Source organism: Chrysemys picta, chromosome 6 (genome assembly GCF_011386835.1).
Source record: "Chrysemys picta bellii isolate R12L10 chromosome 6, ASM1138683v2, whole genome shotgun sequence".
Lineage (NCBI taxonomy): Eukaryota > Metazoa > Chordata > Testudines > Emydidae > Chrysemys > Chrysemys picta.
This window is the reverse complement of record NC_088796.1, coordinates 55,291,676-55,307,864: the sequence shown is the minus strand read 5'-3', so window position 1 is coordinate 55,307,864 and position 16,189 is coordinate 55,291,676. Positions and strand designations below refer to the sequence as shown.

The following is a 16,189-nucleotide window of genomic DNA, read 5'->3' as shown; positions in this document are numbered from 1 at the left end:
GATGACCTCTCAGATGTTCATATTTGTGGCGGGTTGGTTATATGAAAGAACTTTACCAGAGTGCATAAGGTACATAGAATCTCTACCTCTCCCTTTTGAAATTCTCTTCTAGGTATTACTGACTTTGTTTTTAGTTTGCTAATAATTAACTTCTATAGTTGATAACTCCCAAACACATGATGATAAACTGCATAGTAATAAAAATGCTTACTCCTTATGTACAAAGTTATTGTTAATTGAATGTGGTCCTGTACAGTCCAGGTAGACAGCATTTTTTAAAATACCAAAAAGTTTTCTCAAGAAATATTTGTCGTTTACCCTGATTTTTTTTCAAGAAGGCTATATATAGGTCACTGCATTTTTATAGAATTTCCATTTTTATGCGATGAGTAGAGTAAAGTAAATTATTGGAAATAAGTAGGGTTTGTTCTCATAAGTACCTGATTGAGAGGAGAAATTTTTACTAAGACTCCTTAAACTTTTTTAATACTTGTGTAACTCAAAGGCTTAACAAACATCTGAGGAAAAGCTTCTGTGCTACATATTCAACATTCCTCTTTTCAGTTAAGGATAGAGAGAGCTCCCAATCCATACCTCTTAGTCCTCCAAAAAAGGCCTCCAGGAAAAGAGGGATGACTAAACTAGACATCTTGATTTCTCTGAAGTAAAAAACAAGCAAGGGATGAGGTTTTTTTTCATATATAAAGAAGCAGCAAAAAGTGGGCACAAATCCATTTCCTTCCCATAAATTATTAAGTCTTGACCCTGTTGAAGTCAATGGGAGTTTGTCGTTGACTTCAGTAGTCAGGATTTTGCCATTTAAGATTTTCATAGTTAAGAAACTTTAAGACAGAGACTGGGATGTGCAACTACCACTGGGAGTTAGAATTGCATGTATTCATTTGCTGCTTTATAGATATAATCTTGGCTATTTTGAATATTAGAGTTAAATATATTAAATCTTGAATTATAGCATTTGATAAATATTCTGCAATTATTTTTTTGGAAAATGTGTATTGGCTTGTAAGCTTCCATTTTTCCGAGAAGTATTAACTTGTTACAAGTTCTTTAATATAGAACAATATTCTAATTTTTGTAGAAAGATTTAATATTTTGGATATTTATGGCCATAAGTCAAAACAAAAAAATTCTAAATGGCATCTTTCCAAAATCCCATTTTGTCATGGAATGTCAGTTGCATACTAAATGTTCCAACATTATGAAGCATAATTCTGTCTGTATTTGGTCTATTAAAAATAATGCATTATTTGCAATTTGCACATCTAGAAGAAAGCCACAGTGTGGGTTTCTAAAATGTATGTAATAACTTCTTAGCCAACTTAAGGTATAATTCTTTTTATTCTACAAAATTACTTTCCCTTGACTTTTCTTATGTAGCAAGACACTGTTCTCATTGACCACTCACTACTTCAAAGTAGAAGATGGAGGTGAAAGATCTGTCTGTGTCACATTTGGCTTTTTTTTCTTTGTCAAAGCCATGGCAATCCTTATTGTAACTGAAAATTATCTAGAATTTGGACTTGAATCAGGTAATTTTATGACAATATTTATGAGCTCGGTTTACTTTAATATCATGTATCAATATTATACCTTCAGATATCTTTTTTTAGAGTATCTGTTTTAAAACAAATTCTATTTGAGACATTTTTGAATCTGCATTCCCAAACATCTTTTATTAAAAGTACATCTTGTGTAATTGCCTTGCTTTACTTTAGAGTATTTTTCTGTGTAGGTTGTTTGTTTTTTGTTAACTATTTGTTTACCTTTTTTATTTTTAACCCCTTTTAACCTCACACAGTTAAGTGAGGCTCCTCTGATGCTGAAAAATTACTTATATTCTTAAAGAATTAATGTAAATTTTATTCATGTTCATAGAGTGCACAAATATCAAAGGGATGTTTTCAAAGACTGCTTCTGCTAATAACCAAGTTTTATTGCATTGTGGCATACTAATTAGCACATGAAAGAGCTAAACCAGACATATGAAAACTTATTTAAAAGATGTTCTGTTTTCTAGCATTTTCTTTCAAGAGATATTCCATGTTTGCACCATGATTTAAAAAAAATAAAATCTCTCTCTCTGCAGGGTTTTCTAATTTTTCAGAAAGTGCAGTGCAGTTTCTTGAAAAGCAAGGTTTGGAATCCCAGTAAGTTTCTGAAAAGTACACCCGTGTGCTTTATGTTAATATAATTTTTTTTACCGTACCACTTGTTTTTTGGTAGTGAGTGTTTGTCTCATGATTATTCACTTGTGTGCTTTGCTCTTGTATTGTGTTTATTAATGTGAAAGAGCTGGATCAATGAGACTAATCCAGCTCTGCTTTCAAATTACTTGACGTGTCTTGCTTGGTCTAATGCTTTAAGTTTTTTTAAAAATTCAAATAAATGTTAGGTTAAATTATTAAATACAGTTCAAAATTACAAGCATTTTTCTCCTACTACTTTTTATATAACCACTTCATCTTCATATTGCGTAAACCTTGACACACCTCTGAGGATAAGTATTGTCCTCACTGTATAGATAAGGGGCCTGAGAGGTGAAATGCTTTGCCAAAGGTTACAGATGGAGCCTGTGGCAGAGTTGAGAGTAGAAGTCAGTTTTGCTCGTGGTTCTGTGTTCAGGCTGTTATTTTATCCTGCCTCTTGTGGAAATGATCCATCTGTCTCAGGACCCCCAAGTTTTATGTGACTGACAGAGGCATGTCCTATAATCAAAGTGATGTTGCTCACATACACTATCACAATAACTATAAATAGTCCCTTTTGCAAGTAATATTTAAAATATATCTGTTTTGTTAATCTATGCTTTAAAATATTTAGAGGATTTCAGTAATACTTACCCTTTATATGAAGTGAATTGTGATGGCTGTGGGAACATGACTGAATTTCTTTTGGGTGTTAATTCTAAACTACCATATTAATATAATATATTTTTGGGAAGGGGTATCTGAGGACTCTGGGTCTTAACTAAATCAACCTTAAAAATAACCTCTACTGAACATTTTGCATTTCCTAACCTGCAATCTGTCCTCTTTGTAAATTATTCTGATCGTGCTCTGCTAACTTTTTAATTAATTTTCCAGTTAGTGCCTGTCTGTCCTCATTCCCTTTTGAACTTCACTGCAGTATCTTGACAATTTACAGGCAGTGATTGCATGGTCATGGCATCTCTTGGGAGTTGAATGGGATGGATTATGAATGCTTCTACTGAAATTCTCTTGTATGGGTCCCTAGACTCTATTATTTGTTGCCCTCTATTAATAGTAATCTCTATTTGTATTGCATCATTTAGGTCTTTGATTCTTGCATAATCCTGAAGACAGGGGTGCAAAAAGTTCAAATACTTGATTCTAGTTTTTTGTTTAAGTCCATTATACGTTTAGAAAATAATGCATGGTTCAATAATTTAAAAAGTCATCATCTTGGGAGATAAATGAATTAGAATTATCCATTTATCTAATGGTGATAGTAACTAGAGTAACAGTAGTTTAAGATATTTGAGAGCTGCTTAGTGGGTAAAGGTTGAATGCAAGCACAATAGCATAACTTAAAACAGTGGTTAATGTACTTTAGCTTTTCTCTGTTGATCACAGGTCTATCTGTCTCTTGACATTGTTGGTTAATTATTTCTGCTAGCTGTTTTTATTCCTTGACCTTCACTAGACTTCAATATTATTGAAGGATTATTTTTTGTGTTTTACAGTTAATGATGTGTCTTTTTTTACAGGTTATTTTCTACATAGTGCCAAATGTACAAAATATATTTCTTCCAAGATTTCTATTTTCTGCATAGAAGTTTTTTCTGGCCTTTTTTAAAATGTACAGTCTGCGTGGGCTTACTCAGTTTTTATTATAAATTGCTGAATCTATTGCTAATAATTTCTAGGCTCAGCCAGTCTTGGCATCCTAGCAAGATGGAGTTAAACTGCTTTCTTCAAAAGCTGGAATGAATGCCTTTTTGCTGTTTGCCTTTTGTAAAAGTTAATTATTGGGGAGATGGGATGAAGTGTTGAGAAAAAAAAACTTTAAATTTTTTTAACCCCTCCCCCCCCCTTTTTTTTTTTTAGGGGTCCAGTGTCTAAACTAACCTTCAAATTGTTCCTGGCTGTTCTTTGTTCACTTATTGGTGCTTTTTTGACATTCCCTGGCTTACGACTGGCTCAAATGCATCTGGATGCTCTGAATTTAGCAACAGGAAAAATAACACAGTAAGAGAAAAATATATATATATATATATATATACACATAGATACATGCTGTTCAGTCTTTTAATATCTTTTTTATGTACAAAGAAGTAATACAATTCATTTCCAATGAGAAACTAGTGATTCACTAGGACTTCCTCCCCCCATTTCCCACCTTATTTCTCTAGTCTTGCAACAGGCCTGGCAGCTTCCTACCTACCTACTCAACCTGTACCGTCCTTCTCTAGATGACGGGAGAGCCAATAAAGGAACGTTCTTTTCTCTCCTTCTTGTATAGGAGCTTCACACTGATTGGTTCTCATTCTCCACTTTGGTCACATTTTTAGGCAGATTAGGAAATGGTGATGAAGGAGAGAGGCACAGCTGCCAGTTTCAGATGTGCACCGTTCCCTGACTGCTTGTAAGATTAGGGGCAGAATACAGAAAGAGAATAGTGTGGAGAGAAGTGGTTTCAGGAGGGCAATAAAGAAAGCAAAACAAAACCAAGCAGAAAAAACTAACCCCTAATTGTCTCTCTCTTTTAACCCTCTGACTGAAACTTGGCAACTTCATTTTATATTTGTTACACATTAAATACATTGCAATTAGGAAACTATGTAGGAAGAACAAGTTCAAATTGCAGCAGGCATAAAGTAGCATCTTTTAAAATGCTAAAGAATAAAATGCAAGTGTCATTTTCAATAAGGTTGAATAGATAAGTGGCTATTTATTTATATAATCAAAGGTATTTAATTGGGGAGTGGGAGTTGACACCAGATTAAAGCCACATTTTCAGATCTAGCTTCTTACCTAGTTAGAGGCCCAAATTCAGAAATGTTTTTTAAATTTCCCTTCAGGGTTTTCTGAGTACCTAATCCCCACTGACAATCCTGGACTGTAATATCCTAATATTTAATTATACTTGTTCTTGGTGACGTATTATATAGAATAAAAATCTTGTTGGTGTGGCTATTTTTAATGTTTAATTGTGATAATCCTTTTAATTTTCTTTCAGCAGCACCATTTGTGGGTGGGTGGGTGTGTGGGGGTGTGTGTGTTTTCTGTCGTTACCCAGCCACCCCTTTTCCATGGGTTGTTTTGAGTGCTTTCAGCCTTTCTCACACTACTCCAATGGACAAAAATGGATTCTTGCCACCCCTTTACACATTCTAGTTCACTAACCTAATGGTGTGACTTAAATAAGCAGAAGAGAAGGTAAAAGCCTTTCACAAGCTACTGAATTGCTTTGAGCTGCTTCTTGATGTTCTAGTGTTCCCTAGCAACACTGCATCGCTAGCACTGCTTTTTTATTTCTGAACCAGTGGTTTACTCAGACTGCATGATGAGATGCTTCTGAAAATACAAATACAGATGGTTTTAAGAGTCTTAATAGCATTTTAATTGAGTGACATCTGATATTTTTAGGATACATTTTTATTCACCTGATTGTATCCCCTATAGTATTGTAGCACTTTCTTTAGATATGGGAGTATGGGCAGTCTGTCTCAGCTAATATTGCAATGGTGCAGTGACACCAACACTTAATCCTATACCCACTGAAGTCAATGGAAATATTTCCATTTACTTTAATGGGTGCACAATCAAGCCATTTTGAGGTTGTACTGATACTAGCTTTATGAGAGGAACTGAGAATGGGCTATATCTTCACAGACCATAGGTTCATTTAAAAAAAAAACAAAAAAAAATTCATTCTTGTTTTGCATTCCCACAACTTGTTTTTTATTTTTATTTTAACCATCCAGTTTAATTTGCTGTGAATCCAGTACTTTTAAAAGTAACTATTCTAGAAATGATCTACTATCTTTCTTGTAATGTTTTCTCTCAGAGCGTCTATAATTGTATGCAAGTACCAAATTTCACTTTGAGTTAGTCAAGGTTCCCAATTAAGAAAATCTATACAAAATTGGGAAATTTGTCTTGCCAGGAATGATAAATGTTTCCCTGATTTTGCATGAATAACAAAATCTAATCTTTTCAATAGTACAAAAATATTCATATGTTACTTATCTCACTTTCCACTAATGGAATTGAATATTTTACATAATTATCAGTTTGAGATACTGAGTTCTTAGATTAAACATACATTATACCAATGTAGATATTTACAACAGCTGTCATTAACCATGTTGCTGTGTAACATGTGGTTCCTTATGGTTCATTAGAATACACTGAAATAGGAGTTTATTCAAAGTTGCGCACCTTTCACCACAGTATCTAATCATTAATTATAATGAAATTGCATGGCTAATTCTTTTGTTGTTAAAATCCCGTAAGCATGCTGAAGAAAAGAAAAATTCCCTATTTCCACCACTTTCTCACAGTTTTATTGAAAAGCTCCCACATTATTTTTAGGCTTGGAAGGATACTCGTTCATTAGCCAACCCCCAAAAATGGATAGATAAAAATAGCAAAAACTGGATGACCCTTTCATAAGCCGACCCTATATTTCAGGGGTTGGAAAACTTTGGCTCCCGGTCCATCAGGGAAAGCCGCTGGCGGGTCAGGACGTTTTATTTACTTGGAGCATCTGCAGGCATGGAGTCACTTCCTGCAGCTCCCATTGGCTGGGAACAGTGAACCGCATGCGGCCAGAGGGAGCTGAGGGGCTCCATGCCTGCAGGTGCTCCAGGTAAACAAAATGACAATGTGTTAGATTCAATGATTCCATAGAACGGGTCGGCAACCTTTCAGAAGTGGTGTGCCATGTCTTCATTTATTTGCAGTAATTTAAGGTTTCATGTGCCAGTAATACATTTTATATTTACAGGGGCCAGCGGATGGAACCCCAGACTGGCAGCAGGCTGAGCGGGGCTGGCTTCCGGGACCCTGGCTGGCAGCGGGCTGAGCGGCCCAGCCCGCGGCCGGTCTGGGGTTCCGTCTGCTGGCCCCTGCCAGCCGGGGTCTCGGGCGCCGGCCCCGCTCAGCCCACTGCTGGCCCGGGGTTCCGTCCATCCATGCTGGCAGCGGGCTGAGCGGTGCCGGCGGCAGGGACACCAGGCTGGCAGCAGTGTGCCACAGTAAATGAGCTCGCCTGCCGCCTTTGGCATGCATGCCATAGATTGCCGACCCCTGCCATAGAATTTAAAATCAAATTTTGGTGTAGACCCATTTATAAGCTGACCCCCGCTCTTTGATGTGTCCCGGGGGGAGGGATAGCTCAGTGGTTTGAGCATTGGCCTGCTAAACCCAGGGTTGTGAGTTCAGTCCTTGAGGGGGCCACTTAGGGATCTGGGGCAAAAATCAGTACTTGGTCCTGCTAGTGAAGGCAGGGGGCTGGACTCGATCACCTTTCGGGGTCCCTTCCAGTTCTATGAGATAGGTATATCTCCAGATATATTTTTTTTTACCAAAAATATTCAGCTTATGAACGACATACGTACAGCTTTCTTCAGCATACATACAAACTGAAGAAAAGATGCTTTCATCAATGATTGTTTGAAGTTTACTGATAGGCAAAGTCAGAAAAGTGCTTTCTGAGTTTGAGTTTTATTTAAGGATATTTACTTGGTATATTTTTATATGTGATGTTTACAACTTTGTATTTTACAGTTATCAAGCTTTAACTTTTTGACACTCAATGTCTACTGGCATTAAATAATTATCTGACTCGCCTCAAATTCCTGCCACTGTGAAAATTTAAATCTATAAAAATTGAAAAGAATGCTTAAAATTAAACAATGATATTATCAATCAAAATATATTTAAAAAAACAAATTCTGCCAAGCCTCATTATTTTCAACAATTTGAAGGTACGGAAATCTGGATTACCAGTGTAATGATCGTATGTATTAAATATATTTTTCCTTTCCTCTTTCCTTTCAGAACATTGCTGCATATAAACTTCTTGGCACCTTTACTTATGGTCTTATTGTGGGTAAAACCAATCACCAAGGACTACATTATGAACCCACCTCTGGGCAAAGAGAGCGTGCCTTTGTAAGGTTCCTTTTTAACATTTGTTCTGAAGTCTTAGGATCAGACTCTTAACCCCCACTCTGTTCCATTTATACCATGTAAAAGGGCTGAAGTGGCGTAAAGGGGCCTTAAAATCCGTGTTTCTGACCATGGAAGGAAGCCTTGGCATAGGCCCTGCAGAGATTCCACCATATCCCTAGGAAGCTGCTATAGCATAGGCTGGGCTTGTTTTTCACTGCAGTATTTCTCAAGCTATAACTAGCATTGTCCCAACTCTGTGCACACACAGGTGTCTAGCTTGAGTTATAAGTGGTGCTTTAAGCTTGAACAAGCTGACCTATTACGGGGTATGTGTTGAAGCTCAAGTGCTGCTGACACCTGAGAGCTAATAATGTGATGGTGATGCAGCAGCTGAGTTAGCATAATTCATCAGATACTAATTCAATCACTCTAATAGAATCGCTGTGCTGCTAATCAAATCACTCTCTGTAACTGGGGTGTTTTGCAGTGTGGTCAGTAGAGTAGCTAACTTCATTTGGAGAGGAGGTGTTCCTACACTGACAGAAAAACCCCTTCTGCAGTGTAGGCTGCATCTACACTATGGGGTTATGCTGGTATAGTCTCCGTGGTAAACATACCCTACATGTTTCCTGATTTGTATATTGGAGAGAGGCTGCAGTGTTACTTTATTTATTGTAGCTAAGTAATTAGTTTTTAATTTTTTCAAAAAAAGATCACAGTAAAAATAATAGTTTGACATTTTTTTTACTGTTTTGTTTCTAGAAATAAAAGCTGTCTAATAGCTGTGACCACTTTGTATGCCAAAGAAAGTTGCATTGGCAGTGAACTAAATTTAATTACAATTTGAGTTTTTGTACTTTATTCTTTAGTGTGGTGTTTTTTTTTTTTTTTTTAATTAGAAATAAATTGCAGTGACTTGGCATTTAACCTGGCTAGAGGGCCAAAGATATAATTAGGCTGTATTTCAGTTAATATTTTACGGCTGTATAGTGAAGATTCCAAATCTTAAAGCATTTCATAGAATATCATAGAATATCAGAGTTGGAAGGGACCTCAAGAGGTCATCTAGTCCAACCCCCTGCTCAAAGCAGGACCAATTCCCAACTAAATCATCCCAGCCAGGGCTTTGTCAAGCCAGGTCTTAAAAACCTCCAAGGAAGGAGACTCCACCACCTCCCTAGGTAACGCATTCCAGTGCTTCACCACCCTCCTAGTGAAATAGTGTTTCCTAATATCCAACCTGGACCTCCCCCACTGCAACTTGAGACCATTGCTCCTTGTTCTGTCATCTGCCACCACTGAGAACAGCCGAGCTCCATCCTCTTTGGACCCTCCCTTCAGGTAGTTGAAGGCTGCTATCAAATCCCCCTTCATTCTTCTCTTCTGGAGACTAAACAATCCCAGTTCCCTCAGCCTCTCCTCATAAGACATGTGCTCCAGACCCCTAATCATTTTTGTTGCCCTCCGCTGGACTCTTTCCAATTTTTCCACATCCTTCTTGTATTGTGGGGCCCAAAACTGGACACAGTACTCCAGATGAGGCCTCACCAATGTCGAATAAAGGGGAACGATCATGTTCCTCAATCTGCTGGCAGTGCCCCTACTTATACAGCCCAAAATGCCGTTAGCCTTCTTGGCAACAAGAGCACACTGTCGACTCATATCCACCTTCTCGTCCACTGTGACCCCTAGGTCCTTTTCTGCAGAACTGCTACCTAGCCATTCGGTCCCTAGTCTGTAGCAGTACATGGGATTCTTCCGTCCTAAGTGCAGGACTCTGCACTTGTCCTTGTTGAGCCTCATCAGGTTTTTTTTTTTTTTTTGGCCCAATCCTCTAATTTGTCTAGGTCCCTCTGTATCCGATCCCTACCCTCTAGTGTATCTACCACGCCTCCTAGTTTAGTGTCATCTGCAAACTTGCTGAGAGTGCAGTCCACACCATCCTCCAGATCATTAATAAAGATATTAAACAAAACCGGCCCCAGGACCGACCCTTGGGGCACTCCGCTTGAAACCAGCTGCCAACTAGACATGGAGCCATTGATCACTACCCGTTGAGCCCAACGATCTAGCCAGCTTTCTATCCACCTTACAATCCATTCATCCAGCCCATACTTCTTTAACTTGGCGGCAAGAATACTGTGGGAGACGGTATCAAAAGCTTTGCTAAAATCAAGGAATAACACATCCACTGCTTTCCCCTCATCCACAGAGCCAGTTATCTCATCATAGAAGGCAATTAGGTTAGTCAGGCACGACTTCCCCTTGGTGAATCCATGCTGACTGTTGCTGATCACTTTCCTCTCCTCTAAGTGTTTCATAATTGATTCCTTGAGGACCTGCTCCATTATTTTTCCAGGGACTGAGGTGAGGCTGACTGGCCTGTAGTTCCCCGGATCTTCCTTCTTCCCTTTTTTAAAGATGGGCACTACATTAGCCTTTTTCCAGTCATCTGGGACCTCCCCCGATCGCCATGAGTTTTCAAAAATAATGGCTAATGGCTCTGCAATCTCATCCACCAACTCCTTTAGCACCCTCGGATGCAGTGCATCCGGCCCCATGGACTTGTGTACGTCCAGTTTTTCTAAATAGTCCCGAACCACTTCTTTCTCCACAGAGGGCTGGTCACCTCCTCCCCATGCTGTGCTGCCCAGTGCAGCAGTCTGGGAGCTGACCTTGTTCGTGAAGACAGAGGCAAAAAAAGCATTGAGTACATTAGCTTTTTCTACATCCTTGGTCTCCAGGTTGCCTCCCTCATTCAGTAAGGGGCCCACACTTTTCTTGACTTTCTTCTTGTTGCTAACATACCTGAAGAAACCATTCTTGTTACTCTTAACATCTCTTGCTAGCTGCAACTCCAAGTGTGATTTGGCCTTCCTGATTTCACTCCTGCATGCCTGAGCAATATTTTTATACTCCTCCCTGGTCATTTGACCTATCTTCCACTTCTTGTAAGCTTCTTTTTTGCGTTTAAGATCAGCAAGGATTTCACTGTTTAGCCAAGCTGGTCGGCTGCCATATTTACTATTCTTTCTACACATCAGGATGGTTTGTTCCTGCAATCGCAATAAGGATTCTTTAAAATACAGCCAGCTCTCCTGGACCCCTTTGCCCTTCATGTTATTCTCCCAGGGGATCCTGCCCATCTGTTCCCTGAGGGAGTCAAAGTCTGCATTTCTGAAGTCCAGGGTCCGTATTCTGCTGCTCTCCTTTCTTCCTTGTGTCAGGATCCTGAACTCGACCATCTCATGGTCACTGCCTCCCAGGTTCCCATCCACTTTTGCTTCCCCTACTAATTCTTCCCTGTTCATGAGCAGCAGGTCAAGAAAAGCTCTGCCCCTAGTTGGTTCCTTCAGCACTTGCACCAGGAAATTGTCCCCTACACTTTCCAAAACCTTCCTGGATTGTCTGTGCACCGCTGTATTGCTCTCTCAGCAGATATCAGGGTGATTAAAGTCTCCCATGAGAACCAGGGCCTGCAATCTAACAACTTCTGCTAGTTGCCAGAAGAAAGCCTCATCCACCTCATCCCCCTGGTCTGGTGGTCTATAGCAGACTCCAACCACGACATCACCCTTGTTGCTCACACTTCTCAACTTTATCCAGAGACTCTCAGGTTTTTCTGCAGTTTCATACCGGAGCTCTGAGCAGTCACACTCCTCTCTTACATACAACGCAACTCCCCCACCTTTTCTACCCTGCCTGTCCTTCCTGAACAGTTTATATCCATCCATGACAGTACTCCAGTCATGTGAGTTATCCCACCAAGTCTCTGTTATTCCAATCGCATCATAGTTCCCTGACTGTGCCAGAACTTCCAGTTCTCCCTGCTTGTTTCCCAGGCTTCTTGCATTTGTGTATAGGCACTTAAGATAACTCCTCGATCGTCCCTCTTTCTCAGCATGGAATGCATAGTTCTTATTTATTATTCTAGATTGCTTGAAATCTTCAATACTGACAGAACTTCCCAATTTTTCCCATTGCAGTCACTTGGATATTTATATAGGCCTAATGCTATGGCATGAGTGGGAAGTGTAAGGAACTAAGGGAGAAGGGAAAATTGTATATTGCTTGAACATGAGCTATATAAATAATTGTATTAAATATTTCCTTCAAGACACGTCAAGTTGTTTGTACAGATAATATGTAAACAGATACATAGCATTAAGTGTGTATATATAGGGTAACTTTTGGAGAATATTACTATGCTGTTTTGATCTACAGAATGTCAGAAGCAACATTTGACACGGTACGACTGTGGATAATTATCCTATTGTGCACTTTACGGTTGGCCATGATGCGCAAACACCTGCAAGCCTACCTTAATTTAGCACAGAAATGTGTGGATCAGATGAAAAAGGAGGCTGGCAGAATAAGTACAGTTGATCTGCAGAAAATGGTAAGTAGAATGGAACAAAAATGATAAATATATGAAGTGAATCACACACACATTTTATCATAGCTTGTTGGGCACAACACATTCCCCTGTCCTTGTACCTTTCCACAGGCTCAGAATTCACATCCAAAAATCGTAAACTGAGAGGTTTCCCGAGTGTGGGTGTTTTTTGTTTTTGTTTTGTTTTTTTACAAGAAGGCTCCCATTGCAAGGGGAAAACCCCTCAAATCCAGGAAATGCAGAGTTGAACTGATATTTTCCACACACCACAGCCACACAGCTAAACTCTGCTTCCTTTGCTCCATGTCCTAAGGAGTCCCTACAGGCACTGTACCTATCTCAACCTTTTTGTCCAGCATAATCTCTGGCAATCGGCTACTGTATTTCCCAGATGAATGGTGCGACACAGACTTCTGCAAAGGTCTGTGGAGTGTATGAATGAGTGGTGATTTGGACTTATGGTGGGCACAGAGGAAATGGGTGGCTTTGTTAGGAGAAGCAAGGGTGGTGTTATATTCCCACTTCCACAGAGGCAAAGGTAAGGTTGTATGGCTGTATAGTATGCTAAATGTGCGTAGATCCTTGAACTGTGAAAGGAACTATATACAAATATATAGTATAAAATGGAAGAATTTTTTTTTTTTTAATGTAAAGAGCTGAATGAAAGGGCAATTTTGTACAAGTGTCACAAAAATATACTAGCCTGGATGTACAAGTACTTGTCCATCTTGTTACCATGATAACACTGAATAATTATTTCTTTTAGCAGTCAAATTACTGTGACCAAATGGATGGATAGAAATTTGTAAGGCCACTATGCAACTATTTGGGAGGGATAGGCTCATTTTGCAGAGAAGTACTGAGTGCAACAGGTTAGTCAGTCCCATGGGAGATGTGGTATGGAAAGTGTCATATAGCACAAAAATGCCCTTGTCTATTTTAGGTTTTTTAATAATAGTACTTATCACTATGACCATTAGTGTAGTATCTGTGTCACCAGCAAAATATTAAGCAATGGCCGTAAAGGGGCTTCGAAGGGGATTTCTAGCCCATATTTTTTACTCAGAAGCATGGTGACTAGTGTAGGGCTTCAGGATTAAGGCGGATTTATTCACAGGGCTCTTCTCACGGTCATCAATACCAGAATCAGTCCAGTTGTTGCTGCTAGGAACCTCGAGTTCTCTTTAATAAGAATCTTTCTGCACCCATATTTCTCATGTTATCTGGAAAATGCAACATCTTCTAAATATCTCAGTTAACTACAAGTTTTGTAATTTTCATATAGCAAAAGCCTGTTCCATACATTGCCCTCTACTTCAGTCTTCTAAAATCCTCCTTTTCAGTCAGTCCAAAGCCACTGAACAAAATAAATTTTAGTTTTCATCTTACTGTTTATGTATCACCTTCACTCTTTTTGGTCTTCTTTTGCTGTAACCAGGAAATGATCCTTCCAATCCTTTTTCCTTTATTGGTTGCTACTTTTCTGTTTGATAATATTCTATCAAAGGGGGAACAGTCATCTTCTTATGCTTTGGTTCCATGGTTGTCATACTTCCTCTTCAGTACCCAGTGTTTTGGAACTCTCTTCCCCAAACTATCTTTTTGACACGTTTTCATCTCAAAACCCTTCCCTCTTTTTAATACTATTTTAAAGAATTCCATGCCTTTTCATCCTCTAGGCAAGGCCAATATTTTGTTCTCACTTAAGATGTATAGTTGACTTTTTCATTGCTGATTTTGTTTTTTGACTTTTCCTCTTATTTACCCTCCGAGCCCTTTGGGGCAACAGTTGTATATAAATATGTAATGTAAGGTTAGTGATTAGGAGAGGAGGACCTACTCCTTGTGAAGAAATAAAATAATTTAAAAGTGGAGTCCAATAAAATATAATCTAAATCTGAAGTGAAGATTCTTTAAGTGAATTTTGTTAACCATTTAAATTAACCATGGAGATTCTATTTGTATTTCTCATTTTTCTGACCATTTTCATTTACTAATATCTTGCATTGTTAAACAAAAGCACCTAAATCCCATTTTCCAAAAGGGACTTAGACCAAGGGTGGGCAAACTACGGCCCGCAGGCCGCTTCTGGCCCATCAGACGTTTTTATTGAGCTCTTGAGCTCCCGCCAGGGAGCGGGGTCAGGGGCTTGCCCCGCTCCGCCTGCCTGGTGCTCTCCAGTCCCCGACTCTCAATTCCCTTAATGAGCACCATCCTCCGGCATGCAGCGCCACACTGCGCAGGCACGTCTTCACCCTGCCCCTACACGGCAGCACGCCTGATCCCTTCCTGGTCATGGCCCCACCCTTAAGAGCCTCAAAACCACCCAGGGGCCACACTCCTCCCAGCTAGGATGCCTCTGCCTGTGGCAGTGCCTGGTACGGCTGCCTTGGTGTCACTGCCGGCCGGGCCCCTAGGAGTCCCCAGTGCCACCCCATTAGAGCCCCCTCCCCCACACACCACACCCCATGAGTGCCCCCCCACTTCGGTAACATCCCTTATAGAGCCCCCCCCATATTACTCCTCCACCGGGCATTCATGGCCCGCCATTCAATTTCCATACCCAGATGCGGCCCTCAGGCCATAAAGTTTGCCCACCCCTGACTTAGACCTTTAGGAGCCAAAGTCTTATTGAAAGACAGTGGCATTTGCCTAAGTCACTTTTGAAAATGAGACTTAGGTTCTGAGTCACTCCAGCACTTTTGAAAATTTTTATCCAAAGTACATTAACTTTCAGACTACTTTTTAACAAACTTCTAGTGTATAGAAATGCAGATCATTGAATGATAAGATTTTTTTAGAAAAAGTGAGATGAATGGTTTTTTTTAACTCTGCCTTTTGTAAGGAAATAACTAGTAGAGTAATGAGCTCTTTTAGTATTATGAAACTTTTATTAAGTCTGAAATTCATCATAAGTCTTTTTGAAGACAGTACTTTAGACACTAAAAATCTGGTGGGGAAAACCTTTAGAATGTAGCTTCTCTTGTAAGGATCACATTTCTTTAAGCTGCTCCGTTTTACTGACAGTTGTATTTAAATGTTTGCTATGATCATTCATAACATGTCAGCTGTGTTGAGATCTTCTTGCACACGAAGTCACTCATAAGGATTTTGTTGGTTTCAGGTGGCCCGAGTATTTTATTACCTTTGTGTAATTGCATTGCAGTATGTGGCACCTCTGGTAATGCTGCTTCATACAACTCTGCTTTTGAAAACACTAGGTAAGCAAAATTTGATAAAGGAAAACAGTGCATATGTTTACTAAAAACATTTCTGATCCTATTATGAAAGGCTTTTATCATTTTATATCTGTCCATTAAAAGAAAGCATGTGTAACCAATAAGATACAGAGATGTTTTCTTGTCATTTAAAGCAGTAGCTTTAAGACTATTCTGTCTTCTTTCTGATTTTAAGACACCTGTTAACCAGATGTTAATTCCTATTTGTGATTGATATTCCAACAGGCAAACTATTTAGTATAACAAACAAATTGAGATGTTTTATGTATATTGAAACATGGATCTTTTTGTTTGTTTATAAAATGTAAAAAACTATCAATGATGCTTTTTACATGTATCATTTTATGGAAATCTGTTAATGAAATTTTCTAAAATTAATGCAAGTCTTATCC

General features: G+C 39.1%; 1 protein-coding gene across 7 annotated transcripts in view; it reads left to right on the top strand.

Moving 5' to 3' along the window:
• TMEM161B (transmembrane protein 161B) overlaps positions 1-16,189 on the top strand; it is an 89,195-nt gene that overhangs the window by 62,354 nt on the left and 10,652 nt on the right. For 5 of the 7 annotated variants that reach the window (XM_005288147.5, XM_065599148.1, XM_005288146.5 and 2 more), the window contains 6 exons: positions 1,399-1,550; positions 2,108-2,168; positions 4,089-4,229; positions 8,049-8,162; positions 12,387-12,561; positions 15,683-15,779. In XM_005288147.5, coding sequence (XP_005288204.1) covers positions 1,399-1,550; positions 2,108-2,168; positions 4,089-4,229; positions 8,049-8,162; positions 12,387-12,561; positions 15,683-15,779 — 740 coding nt within the window. The remainder of the gene's footprint in view (positions 1-1,398; positions 1,551-2,107; positions 2,169-4,088; positions 4,230-8,048; positions 8,163-12,386; positions 12,562-15,682; positions 15,780-16,189) is intronic. The other 2 variants (XM_065599149.1, XM_042855859.2) reach the window with 1 other exon arrangement.